The sequence below is a fragment of the Haliaeetus leucocephalus genome, unplaced genomic scaffold, assembly GCF_000737465.1.
Source record: "Haliaeetus leucocephalus isolate CR32 unplaced genomic scaffold, Haliaeetus_leucocephalus-4.0 Scaffold866, whole genome shotgun sequence".
Classification (NCBI taxonomy): Eukaryota; Metazoa; Chordata; class Aves; order Accipitriformes; family Accipitridae; genus Haliaeetus; species Haliaeetus leucocephalus.
In genome coordinates, this window is record NW_010973302.1 from 2,372,556 (window position 1) to 2,399,498 (window position 26,943).

General features: G+C 49.0%; 1 protein-coding gene across 1 annotated transcript; it reads left to right on the forward strand.

Annotated features, from left to right (window-relative positions):
• Nucleotides 1–1,756: 1,756 nt before the first annotated feature.
• On the forward strand, nucleotides 1,757–23,505 carry MAPK4 (mitogen-activated protein kinase 4). Its single transcript, XM_010583022.1, has 5 exons — nucleotides 1,757–2,302; nucleotides 12,327–12,471; nucleotides 18,471–18,632; nucleotides 20,745–20,946; nucleotides 22,818–23,505. Exons 1-5 carry the CDS (start codon nucleotides 1,757–1,759, stop codon nucleotides 23,503–23,505), a joined length of 1,743 nt encoding a protein of 580 aa, XP_010581324.1.
• The last annotated feature ends 3,438 nt before the right edge of the window (nucleotides 23,506–26,943 follow it).

A 26,943-nucleotide genomic window follows, 5' to 3' on the forward strand; every position in this document is an offset into this window, starting at 1 on the left:
TGTTGGAGAAACAGGGGGACGGCTGCCCGTGCTGAGCAACTCTTGGCAGAGTCGGGGGCCTGAGCTGTGATCTCAGGCGCTGCTGATGGATGGCAAATCCCCGCAGCTAACAAAATGGCTCGTCCATCTTAATGAGGATGCTCTCCTTCTTCCCTTGGCACACTGGAGGTGAAACGAGCCCTGTCTTTAGCTGCTTGTGCACCCCGGGCTGAGCAATGCCGGAGCATCTCTCTTTATAAATGCACTAAAACGGTGTGGTTTGCTGCATGAGGGAAGGGCTTGGCAGCTCCCCACGACCACAGGCACAGAGCCAGCAGCATCCCCAGGCTGCTGTTGAGGTTTGCTGTGGGACCCCCAAATTCAGGGGCTATCCCACTCTTGCAGCTGGTTTTTAAGGCTCTTTGCAAAACCGGCCAGGGTGGCACCGTGTCGTTTGCCCAAGCAATTTTGGTTGTTATAAGCTGAAAAACTCTGTGGCCCTCTCTGGTCTCAGCTGCTTGGCAGGGAGGATTTGTACCCTCATGGGCTGCTACCGTGCTTTCCTTGTGATGTGCTTTAAATGTGCAGTCGGAGACATAGTGTGCTGTTGAACCTTTGCCTTCTGCAAATCGCTTTGTAATGTTTTCAGACAGATTAAGATAAAAAAAACAACAAAGGTGAAAGGAAGAGTTACAGTTTTCTGTGTATTACAAATTGAAAAGGAAAAATTAATCATCTGAAAAATGCTGGTAATGATGTATGATTTTTGGAGGGGATGACTAATGAATCTCTGAAAGGTCACAGTTTTGCTCATGGTTAACCTTCAGCAACCCATTACGTAGACAAGGCATAGGCAGTGCCAGCATCAAATCAATCCATCTCCTCTTTTCTTCCAGGAGCGGGGCTGAGACCTGCTGAGGGATAAGCGGGCTATGCAGTGCAGGGAACATCTCCGGCAAGCTGTAAAGATCAGATGGCGCTTGACTTCACCAGTGAAAGACGTACAAGGCGAAGGTGTTGGAACTGCAAATGTGGAAACTTGCTGCGCTGAATGCAGCCGATAAAGTGAGTTTTGGTCTGCAAAACGTTTGCTGCCATCGAGATTTCTGTCTGCTGGTGGGGCAGATGGGGCCTGCCTGTACCGAAAAGGGAGCGACGAGAAAGGTGAAGCTTTGCTGACTGCTGGGGAGCCCGGCCAGTGCCTGGATGCGCTTCGCTGGTGGGGAAAACGGTGTCAAAACTTGTGGGCAGGGAGGGTTTGGGGCAGCGGAGGGGCCATGGGGCTGCTCTGGGCTCTGCCCCATGGTAGGGCTGGCTGGCTGCCCCGGCACTGAGACACCGGGGACGTGGGACCGGGCATCCATCTGCGCCGCCAGCCTTGCGCTTCGGCATCGTCTTGAGGACGTCGGAGAAGGAAAGCGAGAGAGTGGCTGAAAAATGTAGCAGTGCTGATTTTTTAGTCTCAAGAAAATTAACCTTTCTGTTTTGCTAGAGATCTCTGGGCTGCCTTTATCCACGCTGCTTGGAAAGTCTCTTCTACCCCTTGATTTCTCAGCCAGTTTAAAACATTTTATTTGTGTGTGAGTGCTCGCATCTATTTTCACTGCATCCACGCATCATCTTGAAGCGATGGGCTCGGAGCGAGGCCCCCCTTAAGCATCTGTAAGTAATAATGAGGCACTTGATTTCAAACCACATTTGTGATCTGGAAGCCCTTCGACTCTCCCAGCTTTTCAAGTGACAAAGAGGAAAAAGCTGAAAGAGGACAGAGCACGCGATGGCAGAGAAGTGCGACTGTATCGCCAGCATGTACGGGTACGACCTGGGCTGTCGCTTCATTAATTTTCGCCCCTTGGGTTTCGGGGCCAACGGGCTGGTGCTGTCAGCCCTCGACAGCAAGAGCTGCCGCAAAGTAGCGGTGAAGAAGATCACCATTGGCGACGCGCGGAGCATGAAGCACGCTTTCCGGGAGATCAAAATCATCCGCCGCCTGGACCACGATAACATCGTGAAGGTGTACGAGGTGTTGGGGCCGAAGGGGACCAACTTGCACGGGGATTTTTTCAAGTTTAACATGGTGTACATCGTCCAGGAGTACATGGAGACGGACTTGGCGCGGCTGCTGGAGCAGGGGAAGCTCGCAGAGGAGCACGCCAAGCTCTTCATGTACCAGCTGCTGCGGGGGCTGAAGTACATCCACTCGGCCAACGTCCTCCACCGCGACCTCAAACCAGCCAATATTTTCATCAGCACAGAGGACCTGGTGCTGAAGATCGGTGACTTCGGGCTGGCCAGAATCGTGGATCAGCATTACTCGCACAAGGTAGGTGATGCCAAATCGATGAGGCCAGTGCTGTCTCGGTGAGCTGCTGGCCGGCATGGGGAGGCATTGAACGCATGTAGGCTGAAGCGGTTGGACCGTGGTGGATCTTCTTGGGAGAAACTGGTCCTTGAGGCTGTTCAGGCAGCTGTAAGCCCTGCTGGGGTGGTCATTGCTGGGGTGGTCGCTGGTGGTGGTTGCCCTCCCTGCCCCAAGCCAGGTCATGTTTTGCAGGCAAAGGCAGTGGGTTGAGCTCTGCCAAGCGTGCCCCAGGGCTCTCCCGCTCTGCAAAGCAGCAAGCAGGGCACAGGAAGGGTTCAAGTGCCCTTCAAGTGTCTTTCGTTGCTTTATATCATATATATTAAATGTATACTTACATATTTTATTCCATCCCAGCAATGGACTGTGAGGGGCAGTGCGTTTGCTCGCTTTACTCAAATGATTAAGCTCTGTGTTTCCTGCTTTGCTGCTTTTATAAAACACGAGCTGCTGTTCATCCCCACAGTGGAAGCATGTGTAAAAGGTACCTGGCTCGTCCGCAGCTACTCTGCTTGTTTTTGTCCTCACTTCTGTGCCAACCCGCTTCTTAATATCCCAACTCTATCTGAATTACACTTACTTAATCATAGAGAAAGGGGGATAGGTCTTTGAGATACAGTCATATTCTTTCAACCAAGGTCAAGATCCAAATAACCTATGAAATTTTTTGCTCTTTGGTACTGACATACTGTATTATAATGCAATAATAATTGTGAGTGGCCGGGTGCAGCCCAGGGCAGCCTGGAGTGCCCCACCGCTGCCCTGCTCGGGGCAGGGGATGTCCAGAGCCCTCCAGGCCCCCCAGCCTGAGCATCCCCTGCAGTCCTGTCTGTTGGTCCATGCATGCCTTCATGTGGCAGTCTGGCTGGGATGGAGAAGGAGCAAAAAGAGGAATGAAGGAAAAATCAGGACACACACCCCCCCCCGCCCTTGAGTAGGTGAAATCTGTCCCCTCCTTGGGGGGTCTTTGGGACTCAGTTTTCTTCTCCTGCTGCTGTCACCAACTTCTCTCCGTCTGCCCAAGGAGAGCTGAAAGTCCCCCAAAGTGGCACTTTCTAACAAGGAATTAGAGAGCCATGGGCTGTGGGCTTCTCCACAAAGGGTTGCATTCCCAGGCAGCTGCCAAACCATGCAAAATAATTTAAGGTACTGAAAACAGTTCTATACTGGGGCAAAAATGCAGCTATTAAAGGAACTGCATTTTTCCTCTAACAAATTTAATTCAGCGTGGCAGTCTTTTGCAGCGAAACCCACCTGGTGGGATAGCTCTGTATGTGGTGTTCTCTCTTGGGACAGGGGGCTGGGGAGGGATCCGGCATCCCACGGCCACCGTGGCCAGCCTGCCCTCAGGCTCTCCCGTGCCCTCGAGAAAGGGAGGCTGGAGCTGGGAGCAGGTCACGGTGGCTTTGCTGGTGGAGCAGCTCAGGGTGGGAGCGGTGGCTGTGGTGACAGTGGGCAGGCAATGTGGGAGGGAGGGAGGCAAGGAAAATGGGCGAGAAGTCTCTGTAACACACAGTCCTGATGCTAATGGATTTTGAAGGGAGTTGCAGATGTTTAATGCAGGTTGGTGTCCAGGCTGGAAGTTTGGAGCAGTGGAGGAGCACGGTGGAGGCTTCATCAGCTCGCAGATCCACGTGGTCCCAGGAGAAAGCAAAGCATTGCGTGGTCTGCACCAGTGGATGCGATGCAGTCTGCAGACAGTTTCTGGTTAAAGTTACTATTTGGTATTGTAAGATAAAATCTATTTTTTTAAGCTGGATGTTTGTATGGACAAGTTCAGTGTCCTCCATGGACCCGCCGTTGCGCCTATGCAGAGGTTTAAATACACTTTGCATTTACCGATGGATTTCTGCCCAGCATGGCTGATTTGGGCACCATTGCTTTGCGCAGGGAGGCAGGGAAGGGGAGAGGGAGAAGGATGGTGAAAAGATGATCTCGTGATCCTGAAGCTGAGCCCTGATCTATTCTGGTTTTGAGTCTGGGGTCTGGGGAGAAACAGAGCCTGGGGAGAAGGAAGAAGGTTGCAAGGAACATCGGGGAGTGAGTGCGGGGTCCTTGTCACTGCTTCCTGCCCCTCCTGTGCTCCCTTCCTCACCTGGGTTATTTATTACGCAGCTCAGGAAGAGGGTCCTTGCTTTTAAAGTGTGTGTTGCTTTTTTTTTTTTTTTTTTTTGGGTCAGGGGCCTTCAGAGGCTTTTCCCAAGGGAGGGTAACTCCCAGAGAAAACCCCTGCAAACAAGATAGTGCTACGTGAATGCAGAAAGTCACTGATTTAAGGAGCATCGTTCTGTCAGCGACTGCAGGATCAGGGTAGGAGTCATCGGTTGGTGTCTGCTGCAGAATTATTGTTATTTCCAAGCAATTCTCTGTCACCTTAATAACAGCCAGTGCAGTGGGAAAGAGCTGTCAGGAGGATGACCAGGGGTGCAGCTTCATGGTAGGATGTATTTTTGCAAGATGCCATTGCATGAGCATCCTCCGATTAATCCTGGGGGTATGAGTCTAGAGCATCAGTGCAAAAATCCTGCAGATCCCCACTGTGCAGAGGGACCTGAATATGGCTCCAGAGCAGAGCCGAAAATAGCAGCACTGTGGTGAGCATCCAGCATCACAAATAATGTCAGTTATTTGTAAATTCTGGTGATGGGGAGGACTGTGTTTGCTGAAGCCAGGTGATGGGCACCGCAAAGGCAGAGGTATGATAGGAGGGCTTGAATGGGGCTTGGGTCAGTCCTGCCTTTGATTTCCAGCTCTTCTCAGATGGCTCAGAAAAATCAATTCCTTTCCATACTTCCCTTTCAACCTTCGCTTTCCTCAAGGGCTCATACAGATTTATAAGCTCCTTGGTCTGTGCTCTTGCAGAAAGCATCAGCAAGAGGGAGAGGACTGGGACATCACCGTGTCTGAAGCTGCTGAGCCTCCACTCCACTGCTGACCGGCATTAAGCAGGACAGGGATCCTTACACCCTGAATTTTGGTGCTACCAGCAGGTGCTAATGCAGAGCTGCCCAAAAGCAGATCCAAACCGCTGAAGGTAGTGCAGAGCTATACCTCTAGCGTAACGTTTTCTTGCAAACCTTTGCGGCAAGGAAGGGTCATCTTAAGCGCTTGGGTTTTTTTTCTCTTAGGATGTTTTGTATCTGAAATGTGCTTAGACTGATGGCTGGGTTCTGCTAACATGGAAAATTGCAGGTTGTGTGTTGTTATTCATCTAAAAGGTCACAGCTCTTCTGACCTGATTTTTCTCAAATCCCAAACCATCCTGCTGAGTGTTAAAATGGCAAATAACAACTGTGGTAGACTGTGAGCAGAGTTTTAAACACAGTTTAGAAATACATATACCACCAAAATAATAGCCCTTACTTGGCAATGTGTCTTGTTTACATGGCTTGCAGCAGGCAACCTTTTAATTAGGATAATTTAGTGGGAAAGGGAGAGCTCTCCAACTCTGGAAGACGCCCTGGACCACAGCAGGGAGCTGGCCGTCACCAGCTTTGAAACAGAGCAGCTTCGCCTACATTTGTCCCACCACTTGGCTGGTGTTTGCTGCTCAAATCCCTTTCTCCATGTGATAAGAGCAGTACGGGGGCATCTGTTAATTTGAAACTTCACCGTAACAAGATGAATTTCAAGCTGCCAAGGTCATGTCCAGATCTGGGTCTGTACCTTCATAGGCTGCTTAGACCTGACAGCTTAAATTTTAGCCCTGTCTCAGAGAAACACACTTCTAAGCTCCCTGGGTGCTCATGTACTTGCAAAGATGTCTTTAGGGCACAGAATATCAGGCCTAGCAGAAGAGGACCCTCGGGAGATGATACTGTGCATCCACCTCTCTCTGTCACCCTGTCCTTTCCCTGATGCTCTCTCCATCCAGCCGTGCAGGCTCCTTTCTCTTCCTTCTTACTACTCTTTTTGTCCCCGGAGTCGCTAATCCTGCTGTTTATCCCTCTAGAACATCTCCACATTAATCCCTTTTTCCTCAGTCGCTGCTGTTTGTAATCCGAATGCTTTGCCATGCTACTTGGTGCCCAAATGTTGAGCGGAGGAGTGCTGGAGATGAAGATAAGGAGCAGCTCCGGCCTCTGTGAGGTCCTTATCCTTATGCAAAACAGACAAAGCCGAGCATTTATCTTTTCATCAACCACCTCCTTATTGAATGCAAGCATCTCGCCCTCACCATTGGAGCACTCTGCAGTGCCCCCTCCATCTGCAGCCTCGTGGTCCTGCCTGGCCCATACCTCGCTGCCTTCCCCTCATGGTCCAGCCTCTGCCTGCATTTCTTCAGAGGCTGCCTGGATGTGTTTAGCTGCCCATCTATCCGTCCATCCCTGCTCTTACACCTTAATAAATATCTTTGGCTCCAAATGAGAGTCTGGATGTGATCTGCCCCAAGTTTGGGGAGGGAATGGGGTGTAAAACTGAGATGCTGAGCACCCTCAGCTCGTGGTGGACAGGTGGGATGGGAGAGCAGGGAGATAGCAAAGTCAAGCATTAAAAATTGGAGTAAATACTAATGAATGTCTAGACTTAAAAATAATAAATGTTTCAGAGGGCAAACTCAGCCCTGGCTGTGCATCCCATGTGGTGTGTCGTGCAGCGCTGGTCAGAGAGGAGCCATTGGGTTGGGTGGTCCTGTCTGGAGAAGACAACAGAAATTCCTGCTATATGGGGATACTGAGACATTCTGAGTCTCTTCACTCAGGTGATGAGACAGCGAAGTGGGACGCTCCTTAACCTGCCTACGTTGTACAAGATAGTCAGATTACCTCTTCTGGGGGTCTGGGTGCTCTGCCTGGTGCCCCAAAGCATTTGGGGGCATCTGCATGGGGCTGCCAGGGGACCCTCTCTCCCTTTGCCTATTGGCAACATTTATTACAGAATTAATTGGCAGAGATTCCATGCTAAGGAGGCTGCAGCAGCCCTATTAGGGGGAGATCTCATGGTAAATAGTTTCCAGAACATCTTCAAACCTTTGAAGTCCTCCCTTCGTTTTGTACTTGCTGATCAGTGCAAACATAATAGCTTCCAGTTCATCCGGTAAAATAATAAAATTCCCAGGTGGGTCATCATGAGGAGGTCTTCAAAGGAGATGAGGATGTGGGATGTTGCTCCATACTCACCCCAGAGGGGACCACCCTCCATGTTCAACCCTCGGGCAGCTGCCCCTGGCCCCGTGCAGCCAGCGCGAAGCCTCCCCTCTGTGACCCCGACTCGGTTATTCTCCTTCTCTGTCCTCTGATGAAGCACGTAATAGTCTGCGGTCCTGAAATAAATGCACTCTGTCATCCCAAAACGATGAGAACACACGTCACGTTGCTGGAGCCATGCACAATGGCAGTTCTATTATTTTATTATGGAGCAACGTTCCTGCAAACGCGGTGTCTTTTCCAGCCTCTCCTAGAGCTGCCCTACCTGCCTTTTAAAAAATAAGCTTAAAAAACATGCTGTGAAGAGGCACCACTCTGCTGCTGCACCAGGATTATTCTGAAAGCTTGGGGTTGTTGCTATTTTGAGTCCCCACCTTGGTACCGCAGCCGCCTGCAGCAGGAGCCGACCGGGCTCCCACAGGTGCAGCAGCAGAAATCCAGTTCCTGGCTGTGGATAGAGGTGTGGATACACAGGCTGTGGCTAGATCCTGCTGGATTTCCAGTTCACAGGCACCTGGTCCGCACCTTTGCAACTTTTTGAGTGCAGGAAGATGGATTTTGGTGTGAAATACTCTCAAGAGAAGCTTTGGGTTGCAGCGTTAGGGGCTGCTTGGTTTGTGGTAGATGGGATCCTGAATTTCGGTGTCTGCCTCGAGGAGACCTGCCTTTGGTTCCTCCAGCTCCAAGGAGGAGCTCTGGGCTTGGGTGACGGTTGTTTCGGAGCATTGGCGTGTCTTGCCGTGCTCCCCACATGCTGCCGTGCCGTGCCGTGCCAGCTTCCCTCGGCGCGCTCGGGATGCAGGTGGTCCAGCGTGCCGTGAGCGCTGTGACACCGGGATGCAGCAGCACCCACCCGAAATTGTTTCTCCTTCTGGTGTTGCAAGCAATGCATGAAATCCGTTTTGTGTAAAGATTAGAAAAAGCATTTCTTTTTCTTTGCTTTTCAGTTTCCTTGCTGTGCTGTTTGATCCAACTTGATGCTTATCCTACCTGTAGTGAATTCATCATCTTTATAGATTGCCTGAGCTATTCCTGCACATGCCGCAGGAGCAGAGGAGAAGCAGGAAAATGATACTTGAGAACTGCAAAAAAAATAGCATGGGAGGGCTTGAGAGCAAGCCTTGGACTTGAAACTATTTCTGGTTTTAAATTAACTCTGTTATATTGGTTTTTAAAGAGACACCAGTAATTTTTCAGTTCAGAAAGGGCTGTGCTGAATCCACAGAATGTTGTCGTGAAGATGTATCATCTTAATTAGAACTAATTAATATGCTTCTGCTCTCGCTCTTTCTGTCTGGTTGAAGCTACATAAATGATGAAATTCTTGTGCTAAAGCCCATGCTTTGCATAGGTGATGGGTGGAGGTGCTCGAGCTCTCCATCCTGGCATGGCTGATGCCCTCGTGTAAGTCTTGGCATCACAGGTAAGAGCTGAGCCCGCACCTAACCCAGGTTTAGGTGGATCCCACGGCTGTGCCGGCAACTGCATGATCCCGGCTCCCAAAGCTGGGCTGATAATTCTGCATAGGACTTGATAGTCCACAAGACTGTAGTTACTTCCTCCAGGTGGTAGGATAGGAACTTATCTTATGTATTTTATAAAAATAAAGATCTAGCCCATGTTTTTAGCCACCGTGGAGGCAGAGCAGACGTAGATGTTGGGGTTGTACAAGCTGCTCAGGACTGGGGTCCCGTGCTGCCTGGCCAGGGAGCATCCCCAGCCACTCCTGCTGGAGGACCTCGGGCCAGGTCGGAAAAGTCTTGATTTTCAAACCTCCCATCAGCCCTTCCCAGTATTTTTCCCCTGAGGAAGAGGAGGGATAACCCAGATCCCAGCAGCGGAATGCCATGGGAAGCAAAGGGGGGGGTCCAAGTGTATGGTCCGTGAGTCGGTGGGATGGAGAGAAGCTGTCGGTTGCTCCTCCCCACGGGTCCTTCCTGGGCTTGGTGGTGGGTGACCCGATGGTCTGGGTTATTCAGCAGATGGAAGCAGGGAGACAACAGTCAACTACATGGTGATGGGTGACAGAAGAGGGAAGCACAATGAGAAGCTCTGCTAATTAATTACCACCAGTAACCTCACACGGCAGGGGAGGGGTTGGAGTTACGTCCAAAATATTCAGTGAGTTTTTGCAGGGAATTTTCTCCGATACATAAGAGATGCCTGGGGAAGAAAAGGTTTGGTTTGTTGCAACATATAGATATTTGCAGTATATTGCTCATACATTTTGCATGGTGCACACACCCCTGAGAACTCAAATCTATCTTGATGTCAAAGAGGAGAAACATATGAATCGAGCATTAAATCTGTAAGGAGAGTGACATTCCTTTACTGGGAAGGGGACAAAATTGCTCCAGCCAGGAATTGCCCTAGATGACTATCCCCAAAGTTTATTTTCTTAGGGTTTTCCGATAAGTACCAGTGTCTCCATTGCTGGGAATAATTGCAGTAACCGAAAAGCGGCAGTCTGATCGGATAATGCCTGGGAGCTTTTGTGCTGGTTCTGATTCAGCCGCATTAGCAAAAATATAACAGCATTAAATGAAACTTCTCAGCTAATCAGTCTCCATTACAACTTACGTTAAGAAGACCAAAATTAAAATGTTCTTTTAAAAGCAAACCTTTTATGATTAAAAACTTGACAACTTAAATGTTTGAAAATTGGAACAAAAACCTGCACTGGGGGAGGAGGAGCAGTAAAAAACCTCGTGATGGTGCACAAAGAAATTTCCTGGGTGCCGTGAGAGGAGAGGCGGGTGGGCTGGCATATCCGCCGCTGTGGAGGGATGCTCAGAGGTGCCAGCTGTTGTGCTTCGGGAAACTAGGAGGGTAAAGAGTCCTGTTAGCATCTTTGCTGCAGCCCTTCTCATCATGAGCAATAAAGAGTAAAAAAGGAATTAGGAGTAAGAGCTAAAAAAAAATCAACCTGGTTGCACCATTTCTGATGGGAGAATCGCGGTTATATTGCAGCTGAAAACAGTTTATGAAACTATATCAGTTAGGATGGAGTTTTTGACTGAGTTTCTATGTTCTTACTGCATTTTGATACCCTCCAAATGTTTCAGGGCATTTAAATGCAATTCAACTTCCTAATTTAATTTATTTTGTCTTTTCTACTGTGTTTCAATCTACCTCGTTCTGTTAATGTGTTATATTTAACATAGAAAATACCACTTCTGAATATTCGAGCATTATCCTGATGAAATAACCATTCATGTCCAACCCCGGCACGGCACCCGCGCATCCGGAGCTTGGCCGGCAAGCTAAGCGGGGGGGTGCTGGGACATCCCTCAAGATGCCAGTGTTATTTACAGGCTTGAACGCATCCCCTTGATTTCAGCGGGAGCTGCTGAGCGCTTGGCACTTGTGTTAAATCTCCCGGGTGAGTTCAGGAACGGGAGGGCTGTGGTCCAAAGAGACGACGGCGCTCTGTCTTTTGTCCCATGGGGTGCTGCTGAGGGCATCTCCTTTAAAACCAGGTCAAGCATCCCAACCGACCATCCTCACTGTAAGCAAAGTAGGACGGAGGATGAGGACCTGCCCCACACCACCCGGCTGCCGGAGGCGATGCTGGGGCCCCAGCAGTTGGGTGGCAAGGGAGGGAGGCGATTTATTAGGCAAGACTGAGGCTCAGTGCAGAAAGGGCAGGGTTTCCTAGCTCTGCACCAGCTAGCTAATCCCCAAAAGGGCTTTCCTACTTATCCCACAGCGTCTTATTTTCAAGAGTCTTGGCTAGGAGCCCTTGCAGGGCTGTATTACTCGCTCAGCGATGCTTTAAGACATCTGCTGGTCCAGGAGGCTTTCCTTCCACATGGTAGTGATGTTCCTCCCTAAATCTGTTTTTTTTTCTGCCCGCTCCCTCATTTTCCTCTTTATTTACAAGATCCCACGTCTCACCCCTGTGAGATGCTGCCTGGGCTCATCCGCAGTTCCCAGCACACACCCCAAACCGAAACAGGGTTCGCTGCAGCAGCATCCCAAGGATGCAGATGGGGTGAACTCGCCTGGCTTCTGTGCGAGGCTGGATCCTGCTGAGCGCTGCCCGCTTGGGAGCCCTGTGTGCTCCCCCTGCCACCTCTGCTCCAGTCTTGTGTCCTCCCCTGGTTCTCGCTGGGCTGACCCACAGGCAACTGCTCTTGCGTGGGCTCCCCTGGGAGCTCCTGCCTTTTAAAAATTCATTTTCAGCATCAGTGCTGGGAGTCGGACCCATGGGAATTCAGCGGTATGTAGCTTGCTGTTAGCAGTGGTTTAGGTAGCTATGGAGGGACTATAAATACAGGATTAACTACAGATGGAATCAGCAAAACATTGCAAACTGGTAACGTTTGGAAATCGAAGTACTGTGCTTGGGGTACTGAGCTGGGAAAGGCTTCCTTCACACACTGCTGGCTTATAGCTGGGACCCAGCAAAGTACTTAAATAATGTGCTTACATTCCTAAATGTCTCAAATGGTGCAATGGGGATTTATATAATACATCTAAGTCCTCTAACAGTGACCTGAAATAACTTTTGCAAGTATGATCTGCAAGTCTGTGCTATTAAAGCCATCTGTCCTTTGCAGAAGATGCTTCAATACCATGGTGACAAACAGCAAATAAGTTTTTGGGTGCTTTGCCTCCTGGAGCACCAAAGCATCTGTGTTTCCAGTGGTGTGTGTCTCACCTCTTTGCTTCCTGCAAGATATACAGCTGCAGCCTGCCGTCGATGCAGCACAAACGTGGTGGGCAGGTTTCTCTGCAGGATCTGATGGTGGGGCCACAGTGGGCAGTGTGGGCTGACTGCGGAGGAGCAGAGGAGCTCTCTTGCAAGGTTGCTGACGTCTCTATCTCTGCTTTTTCAGGGTTACCTTTCCGAAGGCTTAGTAACAAAATGGTATCGCTCCCCCCGCCTCCTCCTCTCGCCAAACAACTACACCAAAGCCATCGATATGTGGGCGGCCGGCTGCATCCTGGCTGAGATGCTGACAGGAAGGATGCTCTTTGCAGGTAGGTTTCTGGCTCCCATTGATTGTTTTTTTTTCTCCTTCCCTCCTTCCTTGCTACCCAATTCAAAGCCTTTTTAGCATGGCAGAGGGCATTCCCCTCCCCTTGCCAGCCAAGGCAACACTTGTCACATCGCTACAGGGATCCTACAGTTGGTTATGAGACATGAGAACTGTCACCAGAACAAATTTCACTTGCACAGCCTCTGTTATTAGGGGGTCCCTTGGTTGGTGCAAACTTCCCTGATACAGGCAGGCCCTTGGGGACAGAGAAGAGTTACCATCAGCCGCCTTGTGCTTGCCTGGGAAGAGCACACAGTGGTATGGATGTGATGGCACCCAGTGGGAAGCCACCGGCCGGTGGGGTGCCTGAGGCTGGCTGGGGTCAACGGTGCCTCTGTGCCGAGCCTTGCTGGGCAGGGATGGTCTGCTGCCGAAAGCAAAACCCCAAACAAAGAACAGTTCTGATGAAACAACAAAACCTTTTTCTGTTTCTGGGTTTCCAACCAAACATAAGAGCTTTTTGTTGTGAGGGAGGATGCTATCAAAGGGTGGAGTATAAGGACAGGAGATAATGTGGCCCTGTCCCAAGAGGTTTGTACTCTATGCTGTGGATTTGAATTGTGATTGGTGTCTTCAAGGTATTTCTTTTCTTTGAGGGAAGACATTTGAATGCCTCTACCCATTTTCAGGATTTTCCTATAAGTGGGTATTGGAGTTGTAAAGGTGCAGTGCAAGGAAAAGAAGACAAAAAAAGCACGGGCAAGGAGCACATAATTATCAGTGCAGCATTTGAAGCTCTCAACTCTGATGTTCTTGAGAAGCAAATCTTTATTTAATACAATTCCAAAAATGCTACTGTCAGGAGCAAAGCTGTGCTTCCCAAGCTGGAATGTGGAGTTGTTCATTCAGGAATAAAGCAGCCGCTCTTTGCCTGTTGAACAAGCTGCCTCCCTGCCCAAGGTCTGCAGCAATGCTCCTTGTTGGTTGTCAATCCATCTCCCATTAGTGTTTTGAATGACAAGGTTTAACGCATTTTGTGAGCAGCTGTTTGCAGAGTTGTGTAAATAAATAATTAGACCTATTAATAATGGAGAAGGACATTTTCTTCACAAATATTTCAGTGCACCGCAGAGCTCCGCAGCCGGTACTTGATTGCAGCTGCTCTGTCACTCCCTCCCTGCTCCCGCTTGCAGCTTCCATATTTCTTTTGTGAAAGCTGAAAATTAAGCAGTCGGTATCATTTCGGAGAGATCATTAAAATTGCCTGCTTCTCCTTCCTTCCTCTTGTCCTTGGTCTCTCTTCCCCAAAATTTTGAAGTCCATGGACTTCAGCTCTGAAAATTATGCATCAGACCTGGCTGCTCCTGCCACATCCTCGGGGTGTATTCCAGGAGCGGGGTCATCTCCACGCTTGTCTCTGTGGGCGCAGGGCATTTTCTGGTCTCACTGGGAGACGCTGCACGTGAGTGAGCTCCTGAGGCAGCTCTGCCAGCTGCCTCCCCTTGCCGAGCAGTAGTTTGCACCGTGGAAGGGTCTCCAAGGTTTTGGGTTGGAAGCAAACTGGATGATGCCTTTCCAGGGCAGAGCTAAGGCTCTGCCAGTCCAGGGCACTGGACCCGAACTAGCCCCAGGTAAACCAGAGCAACAGAAGCAAACCCCAGCACAGATGGCAGGGTCCTGGGCCTGCAGGAGTTGCACCAGACCAGAGCAACGCGCTGCCTCGTATTAAACGGGGTGTAGCTGGAGCCCCAGGGAAATCCTTTTGGACTCTTAAGTCAATCTCTCTTTTCCTGTACTTGCTCCTCATGTCAAACAGCAAAACAAGACTGGCTTGTCCAGATTCTTCTCTGGCCATCCCCATCAGAGCACCCAAGCACTCATCTTTATCCTGGTTTTCCAAACTGTGCTTGACCTCTCTCTCAGCCCCAGCTTGGTTTTCACGCTGTTTGTGGACCCCAGGGGTTGAAGTTACATTGGCTGACACCAACAATCAACCGGCTAGGTGTCCGAGCTGGTCCCTAAAGCTCCAATCATGGTCAAGGCAGAGGCAAAGGCAGCTCCAGGATGTGTTTCATCTGGCCTCTGTTAGCTGTCTGCCTTCAGCTGAGATTGTGCCTTAGAAATATTTATTTTTCCGCTACTGCTCATAAAGAATATCTGGAGAACAAGCTGAAGTGCCACGCTGGTGTTGCACGTGGCTACAGGTTCGTCAGTTCTGTCCCAGCTGCCCAGGTGAGATGCCCCAGAGCAGCCGTACGGGAACCTACTTTGCATGGTGGTTCCTGAGAGTCCACAGCAGGTTAGAGATCAGGAGATGGGATTTAGTAGATCACAGGCTGGGGTCAGCTGGAGAAGTGCTGTGACCATCCCTGCTTCTCTGCTTTCTAGCCCTGTGCCATCGCTTAAGAAGCCCCCAGATGATGGCAGGATACTTAGTTAATGGGTGGGGGTCAAAACCAAAGCTCAAAATACATATTCCTTTTGGGCTGCTTTAAAAATAGTCCATAGAGTTGTTACAGGGCCCTGTGCCCCTTTTTCCTGGCCTCCTCCTATACCAGTAAGTAAAGAAGAGCCGGGGTGGGAGCCTGGCAGTGTGGCAGGGTGCCTGTGGTGCCCCATGCCTTGTACCGTCTTTCATCTGCTGGTATCCAAAGAGGAGGAGAATAAAACCCAACCACTCAGAATAGCTAAAACTGGCCATCACTTGCATGACAGCATGGGTTCATCTTTGCTTTTGCTTTTCTCCTCTTTGCTTGGGAGAAGGAGTTTGCCCCCAGCCAGCTGCAGCCCCCATCACTGCAGGACAAGACTTTCAGAGAGTCCTGGGTCACCACCAAACACCCCATGGGAAATAACAGCGATGTAGTTCCCAGAAAGTTGCAAACCTCCAGTAATTGCCTTACACTGGATAAATTGTTTTTTGAGTATGCGTCAGTGGCACAATTTAAATTGAGTGCTTAGCATAAGTCAATATAATTAACTCAGTAGTCTATCTGGGGTGCTTAAGCAATGCAGTTAAATTAAGGTGGTCAGTTATTCCTACACAAGTTAATGAACACACAGCAGAGAGAAACCCCCAGCCCCCTTGCCCTCCCCGCAGCCCCTTCTCTGGGTGATGCGGTGGCAGGAGCAGCTTTGGGTCTGGCAGAGCCCCGGGAGGGCACAAGAAATTGGGCTAACCCAAAGCTCACAGGAGCATAGCATGTCTCCAACAGCTAAAATCTGGTTCACAGACCTTTAGAGAGCTCCCCACCATGAGCAGCACAGAAAACAGCGAAGAGCATCCGTAACTGAGCAGCTACAGCTCCCTCCAGTGACTTTTCCAACTTCTGCTGCCAAAGTGCATCTGAAAGCATCGCCAGTGGAAGCAAGAGAAAATAGGAGAAAAAGAAAAGCTGCCTGTCCTTGCAGATCTCCGTGGGGTTCACCAGAGGGCCTGCGGCCGTGACCAAGAGCTAGGAGGTGGCGTGGTGGCTCTTCCCGTGGGATCGGTGCTTGCTCCCAGAGGATTCACTAGCAGGGCTTGGGTGCTCACCGGGGACTTGGTTGCAAGCCTGAGGAAGGGTTCCCTTTTCCAAGATACAATGCGGAGCTCCTTGTGCTCTCCTCGGGTAACGACAGCACGTTGTGTTTATTCTGTCTGTAGTTTGTGTTTTTCTTTTCAGGAATTAATGCCTCCAGAAGGTCCCTAGGAATTACATATATAGAGGGTAATGGTGCAGAATTGGGTTCCTGAGAGCCATAATTCAAGGCTTCCAGCATTGCATTAGCAGCTTCTTTGCGTCACTAAACATGGTGCCTTTCAGCTCCCAGGTACCTTCAGCGAGCAGTGGCTGGAGCTGCATTGAGAGGAGAACAGCCACAAAGCCTTTGTGACTTTTAGTACCCTATAATTTTGATCACAGTTTGGGAAGTAGCCTGACTAACAAGTTGTTTGTTTCCTGATGGTCATCTTTGGTTTCTCCTGGAGCCATGCTGCGAACCTCTAGATGACCTAAAATTCATTTTGCTATAGGAAAGTGAATTCATTTGCCCAGGATTAATATTAGGAGGGTGTCCCTCTGTCTTTTTTGCTTTTTCTATTGCTCTGTTGTCTTCTGAGGCTTTGTTCTGAGCGGACGTGTGGTGTGATGGTGACCAGCTGTGCTAATGTCAATATTGCTTTGGGGTTGTCTCAAGTTCATTGCCATGTCCTGGCTCACAGCTCTGCCATTCAGGATGAAAGTGGCCACAACAGCATTGACCCAAACCTTGTTGGAGTCATGAGGCCGTGATGGATGGAGACCCTTTCCCAACCTCGACGTTTGGACCTACCCTTGCCCGGGGGAGTGTGTTTGGGGTCAGCTCCATGGATTTGAGTCTGGAAACCTGCTGCAGACCCACAGGGAGCTCTGGGCTGGGGAGGGCAGCCCCTGGGAGGTGCCAGGGACCTCCAAAGGGACAGGGTTGCCTGAGGCTGCAAAGCCAGCAATGGTCTCCACTGTCCCCTAAAAGTTGGCCTCTCCACCCTCCCTGCAAACTGATCAGAAGTCCTGTGCCATAAATAAGGTTCACTCCTCTTGGCGTGGATCAGCTGGGCACTGCTTGCCAGTGAAACAGCCTGAAATCCATGACTTGGACGGCAGGGACTTGGTAGCCCAAAAATCCCCACTGGTTTGTCTGCCCCAGCCAACTCGCTGTCTTAATGCATAGTCCTGCCTCTAATGACAGAATATTTATAACCAGCGTTTCTGGCAGACAGAAAATCAATAGTGCGACTCGGTATTTCTGCCAGGCTGCTTCTCTGTACACGTAGGAAACTGGAAATCAGCCACGGAGCTCTTGGTCACATCCGATAGTGCGCTAAAGAATGGGATTAATGTTCATTAACGAGGTGGTTGGCTCCGCTCCGCTGGCACTGCTGCTTCTCTCCTCTCACTGACTGGTAGCCAGTCCTGAGCAGGGGCTTAGGAATGTGTGGATAAATATGTCCTGAAGGAAAAGGATTAAAAATATATGATTTCTCATAGCGGTTGTGGACATTGTCACCATCAGAGCCTTGACTTGGTGCCCAGCAGCCAGCAGGAGCTGGTCAGAAAACACCTTTCCCATCAGGATTGCGCAGAGGTCGGGCACTTGCATTCATTTAAAGATGAAGCTTTGGGACCCCTGGAGCTGGGTTCACGATCTTCTCATTATCGTTGGGGTTGTGGTGGCACTTTTTATCACCACAGCACAGAGGAGCTTTTCTTCTCAGCGTAGCACAGCGCGCGGCAGGGACACGTGGTGACGGCGTCAGGCAGTGCCCTGCCCGGCTGCAGCCGTGTGAGCTGGGATCCTTCATTTGGGGTTGTGAACGAACCCAGCCATGGCATTGCTTAAAGAAGAGAGTTGTCAGTTTTGAGGCCGTTAGAGCCGATATTCATCTCCTTCCATCATGCATGATGGAGCCCACGGATGGATAATAGCTCCCACCTCCATGATTTCAGTTGGGTACAGTTTCTGCTCAGCCTGTCAGCCTCAGGGTGATATGCCAGGAGGGCAAATCATCTAGGTTAACTCTTTCACTCTTAAAATGAGGTGACCCAGCTGGGAGTCCCACCGATGTGAGTGGGAGAGGGAGGTATGGGGGTTTTGGGGGCTGCACAGCCTGCATGTGTGCAGGTGGAGGCATCTCAGCTGAAGCTCTGCCTCGAACACGCCTGAGCAGTTGCTCCATGTGCTGCTGTGTAGAGGGAGAACCAAAAGGTGACCTCTCAAAATGGGAGACGGGATGGGAACAGAGGGGTGGGGAAGTGACCTGGGGACATTGTTGCACCTGGTTCGTAAGAAGGTGGCGAGGACATTTTCTTTGGAGCAAAGAGCGGTGGCTAATGCCGGGAAGCATCAGTGCAGAGGGGCTGGTGGGAGATGCGGGACTGCGGTGACGTGGCTCATTTCAGAGGGGTGGCTAATAATACCCCCCCCCCCCCCAATTTAACTTCTGGATCCCATCTCACTGCCTGTTTTCTGCCCGTTTAGGGGGTCACGAGCTGGAACAGATGCAGCTTATTCTGGAGACAATTCCCGTTATCCACGAGGAAGACAAAGAGGAGCTGCTCAAAGTGATGCCCACGTTCATCAACAGCACCTGGGAAGTGAGGAAGCCGCTACGCAAGCTGCTCCCCGAAGTGGACAGTGAAGGTACCGTAGTGCCCGCTGGCTTCGGCAACATCCTTCTCCTGGGACTTCCCCCGGCTGCCGTGTTTTCGGACCTATTGCTCCAGGGGGTCACAGGAATCGTCCTCTAAGTCCAAGTGCATGAACGCTGGTGAACGGGATTCAAGATATCTGGGGGTTTGCAGTGTATGGTCCCACCTGTAGCTCAGCACGTCCCCACCGCTGTCCCACTGGGGAAGGTGTGGGCTGCAGGACAGCACTCATGATGCACTAGCTTTCTCGCAGGTAGCTCATACAGAAATAAGGGTGAAATAGTCTTCCAAGACTATTCCAAGACACTTTCAAGGTGCATCCCTGCCTTCCTGTGCCTCTTCTTGAGCTGTAAGTGAGGGTTCAGCCCAGAGGTTATTTTCAAGCCCTGTTCATTTTCTTGCTGTGCTTTTTGCATGAACGCAATCGTATAGTACAAGAAAATAAATGCTTTTACTTCACAGATACCTGAACTCCCTGAGATGGTTGCCACAGGCAGAAACGTTGTCCAAGTGCTCCGAGGCTTGGACATCACTCGCGTCGGGCTGTCACAGCCTGCAATGCTCAAATACCACTTCAGCCACCTCCCTCCTTTGGCTAAAGCTTAAAAAAAATCAGCAGTGGGTTGTTGCGAGGGGGCTGCAAAGGACAGGCTTTTGGACCTGAACTTTTGCCTGGGGCAGCTTTGCAGGCAGTGAGAGCTTGCAGGGAGGCAGCCAGAGTTGAGCAGTGTGGACGAGGGCACGTCAGCTCATCTGAGCTCTTTCCAAGGCTTAAACCGGGCTGGTGGACCTGCCCACCTGCTTTTGGGAAGACGTCAAGACCAAGCCCGGAGTTATGTTTGCTGGCGTAACTCTTCATTATAAGACATCCGCTCTATGGGCTTGGCAATGCGATACCCATTGGCCCGGGTTACCCAGGGACCGTGTCAGCCTCCAGCAAGCAGGAATGGATTTATTCCCTGTCGTTACTGCGGGAAGAAAGGTCACCTGCGCCCCTTACATAATTCATCGACATTTTCCTGCCTCTCTGACCCATGATATATTGTAATACATAACTCGTAATATATCGTTCCACCGTGCTTCTTGCCCGCAGTCGGTGACCTTATGAAGCTATTGATTCCTTCCTACTTAATTAGTCCAAGCAATGAAATAATCTCGTGGGACACAATCGGATATTGGTTAATGTTTAAGCACTGAGGCAATAGGTATGGCCCGCCCTTTCTGCTGAGTGATTTTGCCCCTAAAGAACTGTCCCATTCACACAATTACATCTTTAATGGGGATATTTCTGAAAGTACAATGCAAAAGTTGTAACTGAAGAAAGGAATATTCCTGTTTGCATTATCTGAACTCTAAGGGACTCTTCCATGCACCAAGAATCAAGCAATAAGCGACATCTTTAATGACAGGATTTGATTTTTTCACATAACCTCAGTAAAGGAATCATCGTCAAAGAAATCACAACAAACCCTCTGCATTTAGATTTCATTCTAGTCACTTTAATGGCACTTAATTTCCTTCTTCATCATTGTAGAAAGAGTTCATGCTCCACAGTCTTTCTAAAATAATTTTAGGCACTTGGAATTCTTTAAATATTAATAAGTAAAATAATTTCATAGTGTTGGTCACGCAGAAGACTTTTAAAAATTGCACTTTAAATATAATCCCGCTTCAGTTACACATAAAGATGTGAAATCAGTTGCCTGAAATGCAATGTCAATGTGCTTGTCAAATGGATCTGAGAGCATGGAATCAAATCCTGACACTGTCCAAAGGTCTTTTTGGTGTACAAGCTTAGTGTTCTGGCCTGGGATCGCAGCACTGGGTATGACATGTGTAGGCTGCCCTGTGGAGGTGTGATGCTCTCACAGTCATTTCTCCTGCCTTGCAGGATTGCTCCACTGCAAGCACACAGCTCTGGTGGCGGGGTGAGATGGATGCAGCAAGGACAGAAGTGCCTGTTTTAGATGCACACGTGATGTGACCTTTAATTCCTTCCTTACTTTGAGGGGATTTGGTTTGGGGGATTCAGGAGTCTCATCCTGGAAAGGAAGCTGGTATTGCTTCTGAGGAATTAGTAAGCTTGTTTCTCTCTGCTTCACAGCTATCGATTTTCTGGAGAAAATACTGACATTTAACCCTATGGATCGATTAACGGCTGAGATGGGTCTGCAGCATCCTTACATGAGTCCGTATTCCTGCCCTGAGGATGAACCGGTGTCTCAGCATCCATTCCGGATTGAGGATGAGATTGATGATATTTTACTGATGGAAGCCAACCAGAGCCAGATGTCTAACTGGGACAGGTATGGTACTCAAGGCTGGGCCAGAGACTAGATACTGGCCTAAATCATTTAGGCAGAACTTGACTGGTGAGTCTCTGACCTGCTTTTGATTGGGTTCAGCCACACATGTTCCAGACCCATGAAAGACACCTGCTTTTCCTTCTTTATGCCATATTGTAATTCTAGCCCAAGCTGGCACCTTGCTGAAGCCAACGAGAGGTTCGTCATTGATTTCCACAGGGAGCAGATGTTGAGTCTGCACGTTCCAGTTACTGAGTGTCTTTCTGCTCTTGGTCTTATTCACAGCCTATATTGTCTTCCATTTGAGTTACATCTGTTTAAGTGATGCTACGGTTCTTCCCTCTGTCCTCTGTCTCTATAATACAAGTTCTAAAATAATGTAATTCTTGTACCTTTTGGGGACCAGGCCTGATTTGGAGCTCTGTATTTATCACTTTTCAAGGTGCGTAAGCCCCAGAGGCCACAGATCTGGTGTCTTTTAAAAAATCCTTCATTGTGTTGACTTCTAAACGGTTTGCTGAAAGTCATACAGGAAGTTTAGAGTGGGTCAAAGCCTTAAGCTGAGGTCTCCCATGTCCTAGGTGATTACCCCAATTACTAGGCCAGTCCCAGGAGTGGAGCAGACAGAACAAAATAAGCAGCTAAGAATTAACTAGGTTCACTTTCCTATAGAGCTCCTTCCAGCTGAGCGGGGTGAGCTGGCTGAGGATGTCTGCAGCATTGTTCCTCTCTGCATAGCAATTAAATCCCCTCGCCTTCTTAATCCACTATATTTCACCAGCATTGAAAAAAATAAGCTAAAGAAATCCCTTGCCTTCACTATTATTAATCTCTTGCCTGGGTGAACAAATATCAGAGCAGAGGCTGCGGAGGACAACCAGATAAATTAGGTAAAGAGGAAAGCTGGAAGCTTTTCTTAGGATATCTGTCTTCAGTGTTTCCCCACAGCTCCAGCATGTCTGCCAGTTACAGTCACCAAAGCAGCAGATTAGTTGCTGGAGGTCACCTTGTCACTCTTTTATCTCTTGGCTTTTATATTTCGTGGTGCGGTGCAAGAAGCTAGGACCTAGACTGTTGGTCCTGCCACCCAGCTGGGGACAGCTGCTATAGGGCTGAAAATTTTGCAACACAGGCCAAGTGTTTTAGAGGCAGGAAAAGATTTTGCCTGTGTGTTGTGGGACACCTGAAGAGCGTTTCATTGCTGGGGCATAGAGCCCCAATACCTGGGATAACATGTCTTTTAAAGGCAGCTCAGTTAGGAACCAGTAAATTAGATATCACTTTGAAAACTATGTCTAAGAATGGGTGTTGTCGGGTAATTGCAATCAAGGGAGTTCGACTGGCTTGAGAAGTTATCACTTAGCAAGGTGACCCTTCAGGGATGCTCCTGGTCCACAACATCAGAGTAAACTGGTGTTGTCCAGTCTCAATGGGGATTTAAGCTCATCTTTTTTACTTTTATGGCAACAAACAAGGAGCCCTCATGCTGCAGGTACTTGTCTGTGGGCTGAGAGACAGTTTGATTATTAATATTGTTAATCACGTTTTAATCCCAAGTGGAGGGAAGGGTATGAAGGGCTAAATGAAGGGGCCAGTTGGTTTGGTTGTTGAGCTTTTATTACGACTGCTGGTCATGTCCGTGCAGCCTGGGCAAGCCTCAGACTCCTCATAAATTACTCAGCTCCCCTGCCTTTTTTTAACGCACAAGAAAAAGGTCTCTAATATTAATAAGAACTTACAGATCCGTAGGTAAGCAGTATATTAGCAAGAAAAAGGCAAAAATAGCAGCAGCAGCGTGCATATCTGTTTGAGCACTGCTGTTTCTAATGAAGCCATCATCTGCATGTCTAATAGCAGTGTGTCTTTCGCAGGTATCCTGTCAGCCTCTCCTCTGATTTGGAATGGAGACACGATAAATACCACGACATGGATGAGGTTCAGCGGGACCCCCGGGCAGGGTCTGAATCCATCGCTGAAGAAGCACAAGTTGATCCACGGAAATACTCACAAAGCAGCTCAGAGAGGTTCTTGGAGCTATCCCACTCATCCATGGACCGAGTATTTGATGCCGATTGTGGGAAATCCTGTGATTACAAAGTAGGGTCACCTTCCTACTTGGACAAATTGCTGTGGAGAGACAATAAGCCCCATCATTACTCAGAGCCCAAGCTGATTTTAGATTTATCCCACTGGAAAAGAACAACCATAGCACCCGCAGCTGAGCTATCGCTGGAAGAAGAACCATCCAACCTTTTTCTGGAGATTGCTCAGTGGGTGAAGAGCACGCAGGTGGGTCTGGAGTGTCCCAGTCCTCTTCCGGAGATTCAGGAACGGAGCCTGCCATCTTCTCCTCACCACCTCCACAAAGAACCCACGGAGGTGAACAGTGAAACAGACCCTGAGTTTGACTTGGACGTCTTCATCTCCAGGGCACTGAAACTTTGCACAAAACCCGAGGATCTTCCAGACAACAAACTCAATGACATCAACGGGGCCTGCATATCTGAGCACCCCGGTGAGATTGTACAAACAGAGGTGTACCAAAAAGAGCGATGGTGAGGATCCCACACCCGGGAACCCCCACTGTATCTCCCTGTTCCTCTCTGATGGTGTGGCCATTGCCCGGGGCTGAGTGGCTTCCATCTGTCATTGAGCATCCGTTTTTTACACTATACTGAATGCCTTTTTCTGAAAAGGCAAGCACAAACCACATGCCCCTTTTGATGCCTTAGAAATACCTTTAAGGGAATCAAGAGGTGTGAATGAAATACTGAGTTTCTTATACTGCCTTAACACTCTTGCCTTGCAATCTCTGGGACCTGTTTGAAACTTAAATGTACGAGGGAGAGATGACAGTACATGGTAAGTTTACAAACAGAAGTCAAATCAACTTATTTCCCTTTCTTTTTCTATAGCATCCTAAAATGATGAGGACAAAATCAGCATTTTCATTATGGTCAGATACTGTGCTGGTTTGACGGGTTCCCAAAACGCCAAACTTTGAGCTCCTCTGAGGCACCTGTGTGAGTACAGGCGGTACAGAGAGAAGCGATGCCAGGCAGCGTCCGTGGTCAGCCGTCAGTCAGCAGAGAATGGAACTAGAGGTAGTTTGGCCCTCAGACAGAAAATAACTCTTCGAGAATGTTAATGGGGAAGGAATTTGACCTACAAATTATGGGCCACTTGGGATCTTATTTTTTTTTTTCTCATTGGAAGAGGAAATTTTTGCTAAGCACGTTCTCCTTGTTTGGTTCCTCACACATAAATTCTCCCTTCTGTTGCACGGGGTAGATCCGAGCTCTCCAAGTACTTAGGAGGCCCCATGCGATACATTTCAGTGTAACAACCTGGTGCTGCAAGTCCTGTCTCCGGCAGCTGCCCAGCAGACCGGCGAATTCTGGTGGTAAGGGCTGGACAGGAGTCGAGAGCTAGAAACAGGGCGTCTCATGGTGCGATGCTGCCTGGCACCACCAGCTACACAGACTCAGCAAGGGCACCCACCTTTGCTAATAAAAAAAGGAATGAAAGTACTACTATTTTACCTTCTGACAAAGGTGTTGTGAAGAAAACAACAGTTCCTGTGGCATTAGATTCGTAACTGGCCACTTTGCTTCCAGCTTCTTTGGAAGATGCTGGTGTCAGCAGGCAACTGAGTGCGGTTTGTAAATAGACAAAATCACAACTGATCTACTGTAACTTCTGTTTTCATCCACACTTCTGAGCACCTTAATAATTAATCAGCTAACAAGAGTTTGTATATGGAAGAAATGTTCTATACTTATATTTAATCAAACTCGGCAGTTTTTTAAATGGCAAATCTGTAAATAGTGTCATAAAAGCCAATCTCCACTTTCCTTGCCATCGTGTCGTTGTGCTCTCCAGCATGGCGGCACTACTTTCATTTCTAAAAGAGAAACTACTGTACTTAGTAACTCCAAGGTCTGTATTTAACTATTGTTCCTATACGAATTATTTCTACCCTTTCAACAAGCAATCTACTAACTGTTCTGAGATGTGAAGAAAACTCACGTGAGACTTGGACGATAACTAACAGCAGCATTTACTGTATTAACCCTGGTTTCTGTTCTTGGTGGGATCAGGTACAGTTTTAGCTGTAGGAGAGCTTGTGCTAGGCATTGACAAGCCCAAAAACTTGTTCTTATTGTGAAGATCTCTCCTTAGGCTGATTGAAATGCCGTTACTCCAGCTGATTAGCAGCATAGGTGTGAAGGCTGCCGGCTGCATGGATGGGATGGGGTGGAAGTCCTGGGGCAAGGGTGGAGAAGGCATCTGGAAGGCAAAGCCACTGGGCTCTGGTCTTCGCCTCAAGCGTTTGGACATCCCCCACAATGGTTTAGAAAGGGGAAACAAGGGAGAAACAGAGGGTTGGTTTCCAGTGTGTTGCAGATAATTGATATACCTCAACTAAAGCTCAGCACTTTTACTGGTGGTGGGAGAAATTCAGACGCCGAAGAAGCGGCCACCCCTGCAGCGGAGCGGATCCAAATCCAGCCCCGGCAGCCCCCGACTCACCGCCCGTGGTCCCGCTCAGCTTCGCCGTGCGCCCGGCAGCAGCCAGCAAAGGCTGGGAACGGGATTGCCGGCGCTCGGGTGAGTGCGTGCCGAGAGAGCAGCTGCGGTTGTGTCCCATCGCTCCTGGTGCCACCCGGGAGAAGCGGAGCAGATAACGCCCAGCCTCTTGATGGGAGATGCACAAACGCTGCAGCTGGAGGCATCAACTGAAAATTAGATGTTTGGGAGCTGACGGAGTTTAAACCTGAAGGATAAGATCAGCAGTGTGAGAGCTGACTTTTAAAACTCTCTTCTGACAGATTCAGCAACTATTTTCTACCGTTAGGTTAAACATGGGGACATGCTGACATGTGCAATCAGCACCGACCAAACCATGCCAGCGTTTCCTTGGTGGACATCAGTCACCACGTGCTCTGAAACCAGAAGCCATTTTCTGTGGGTTCTTACATTTGGGCTGAACGTCTTCACCAGAGGCGTACAGGACTATTTATTATGGCCATGAAAGTAACAGTTTTGCTTTTGAATATTTTCTTCTAAGGAGGAGTGGGAGCTTGAGGGCCCACAGTTAAAGTGTAATATTAACTTCACATAACTTCACTCGCAAGAAGCAAACGGAGCTTATTGCCACTGCTCCGGATTTTCCATCTCGGTTTGTGAGCTGTTATTTAACATTGTTCCAAAACCTCGGCGTCATGTGCTGGGAAAGGGGGGAAACAAGAGGGGTAGCTTTAATTTGTTACCTGAGTGTGCTCAGCTGATCACAAGCCAGATTTATTTCTCATCTACAATAATAAAATTTAAGGCCTGAGCCTTCCTTGCTTGGTAGCGTGTAATTATTTTGCTTGCTATGAGACTTGAAATGTTTATTCCAGTACTCGTGTCTAGGTTTCTTCTGCAAATCAGAGAATCATAGAATCATTTAGGTTGGAAAAGACCTTTAAAAATGATCACGAACATCTGCATTTGCGCATGCGTTGTATGAATGTTTGCATTCTGGGTTTATACGGTGTTGGGTAACTTTTTACCAAGCTTCGCTTTGGCTGGTGCAGGCCGTCTGAGTGCTCAGGGTCACGGGGAGGGAATTTAGACCTCCTCACCAGCACAGTGACTTCTGCAAACTGCTGCTTCTTGCAGTTCTTTGAAGAATCGTTTCAGTGCAAGGTTAACCATCGGGTATTTCAATAAATTTGCATGTGTTATTTATTTGAAAAAGAAAAAAAGAGCATTGCTATCATTAATAATAGAGGGTGTGATGGGGCACTGAGGCCACGTGGCAGTGGGATGGGTGGATGCCTGGATTTAGAGGTGTCCCAGCGTGGGTGTGCTGAGCAGAGGCAGGAGGGCCGGAGCGCGCTCCTTGTGATCTCCGAGGCTCTGGAGTGAGCGACGTGGTCCTGTTTGCTAACGTGGAGAGGCACCGCAATGACAACGCAAGGGACTGGACTGGCAGAAGCAGAGGGACTG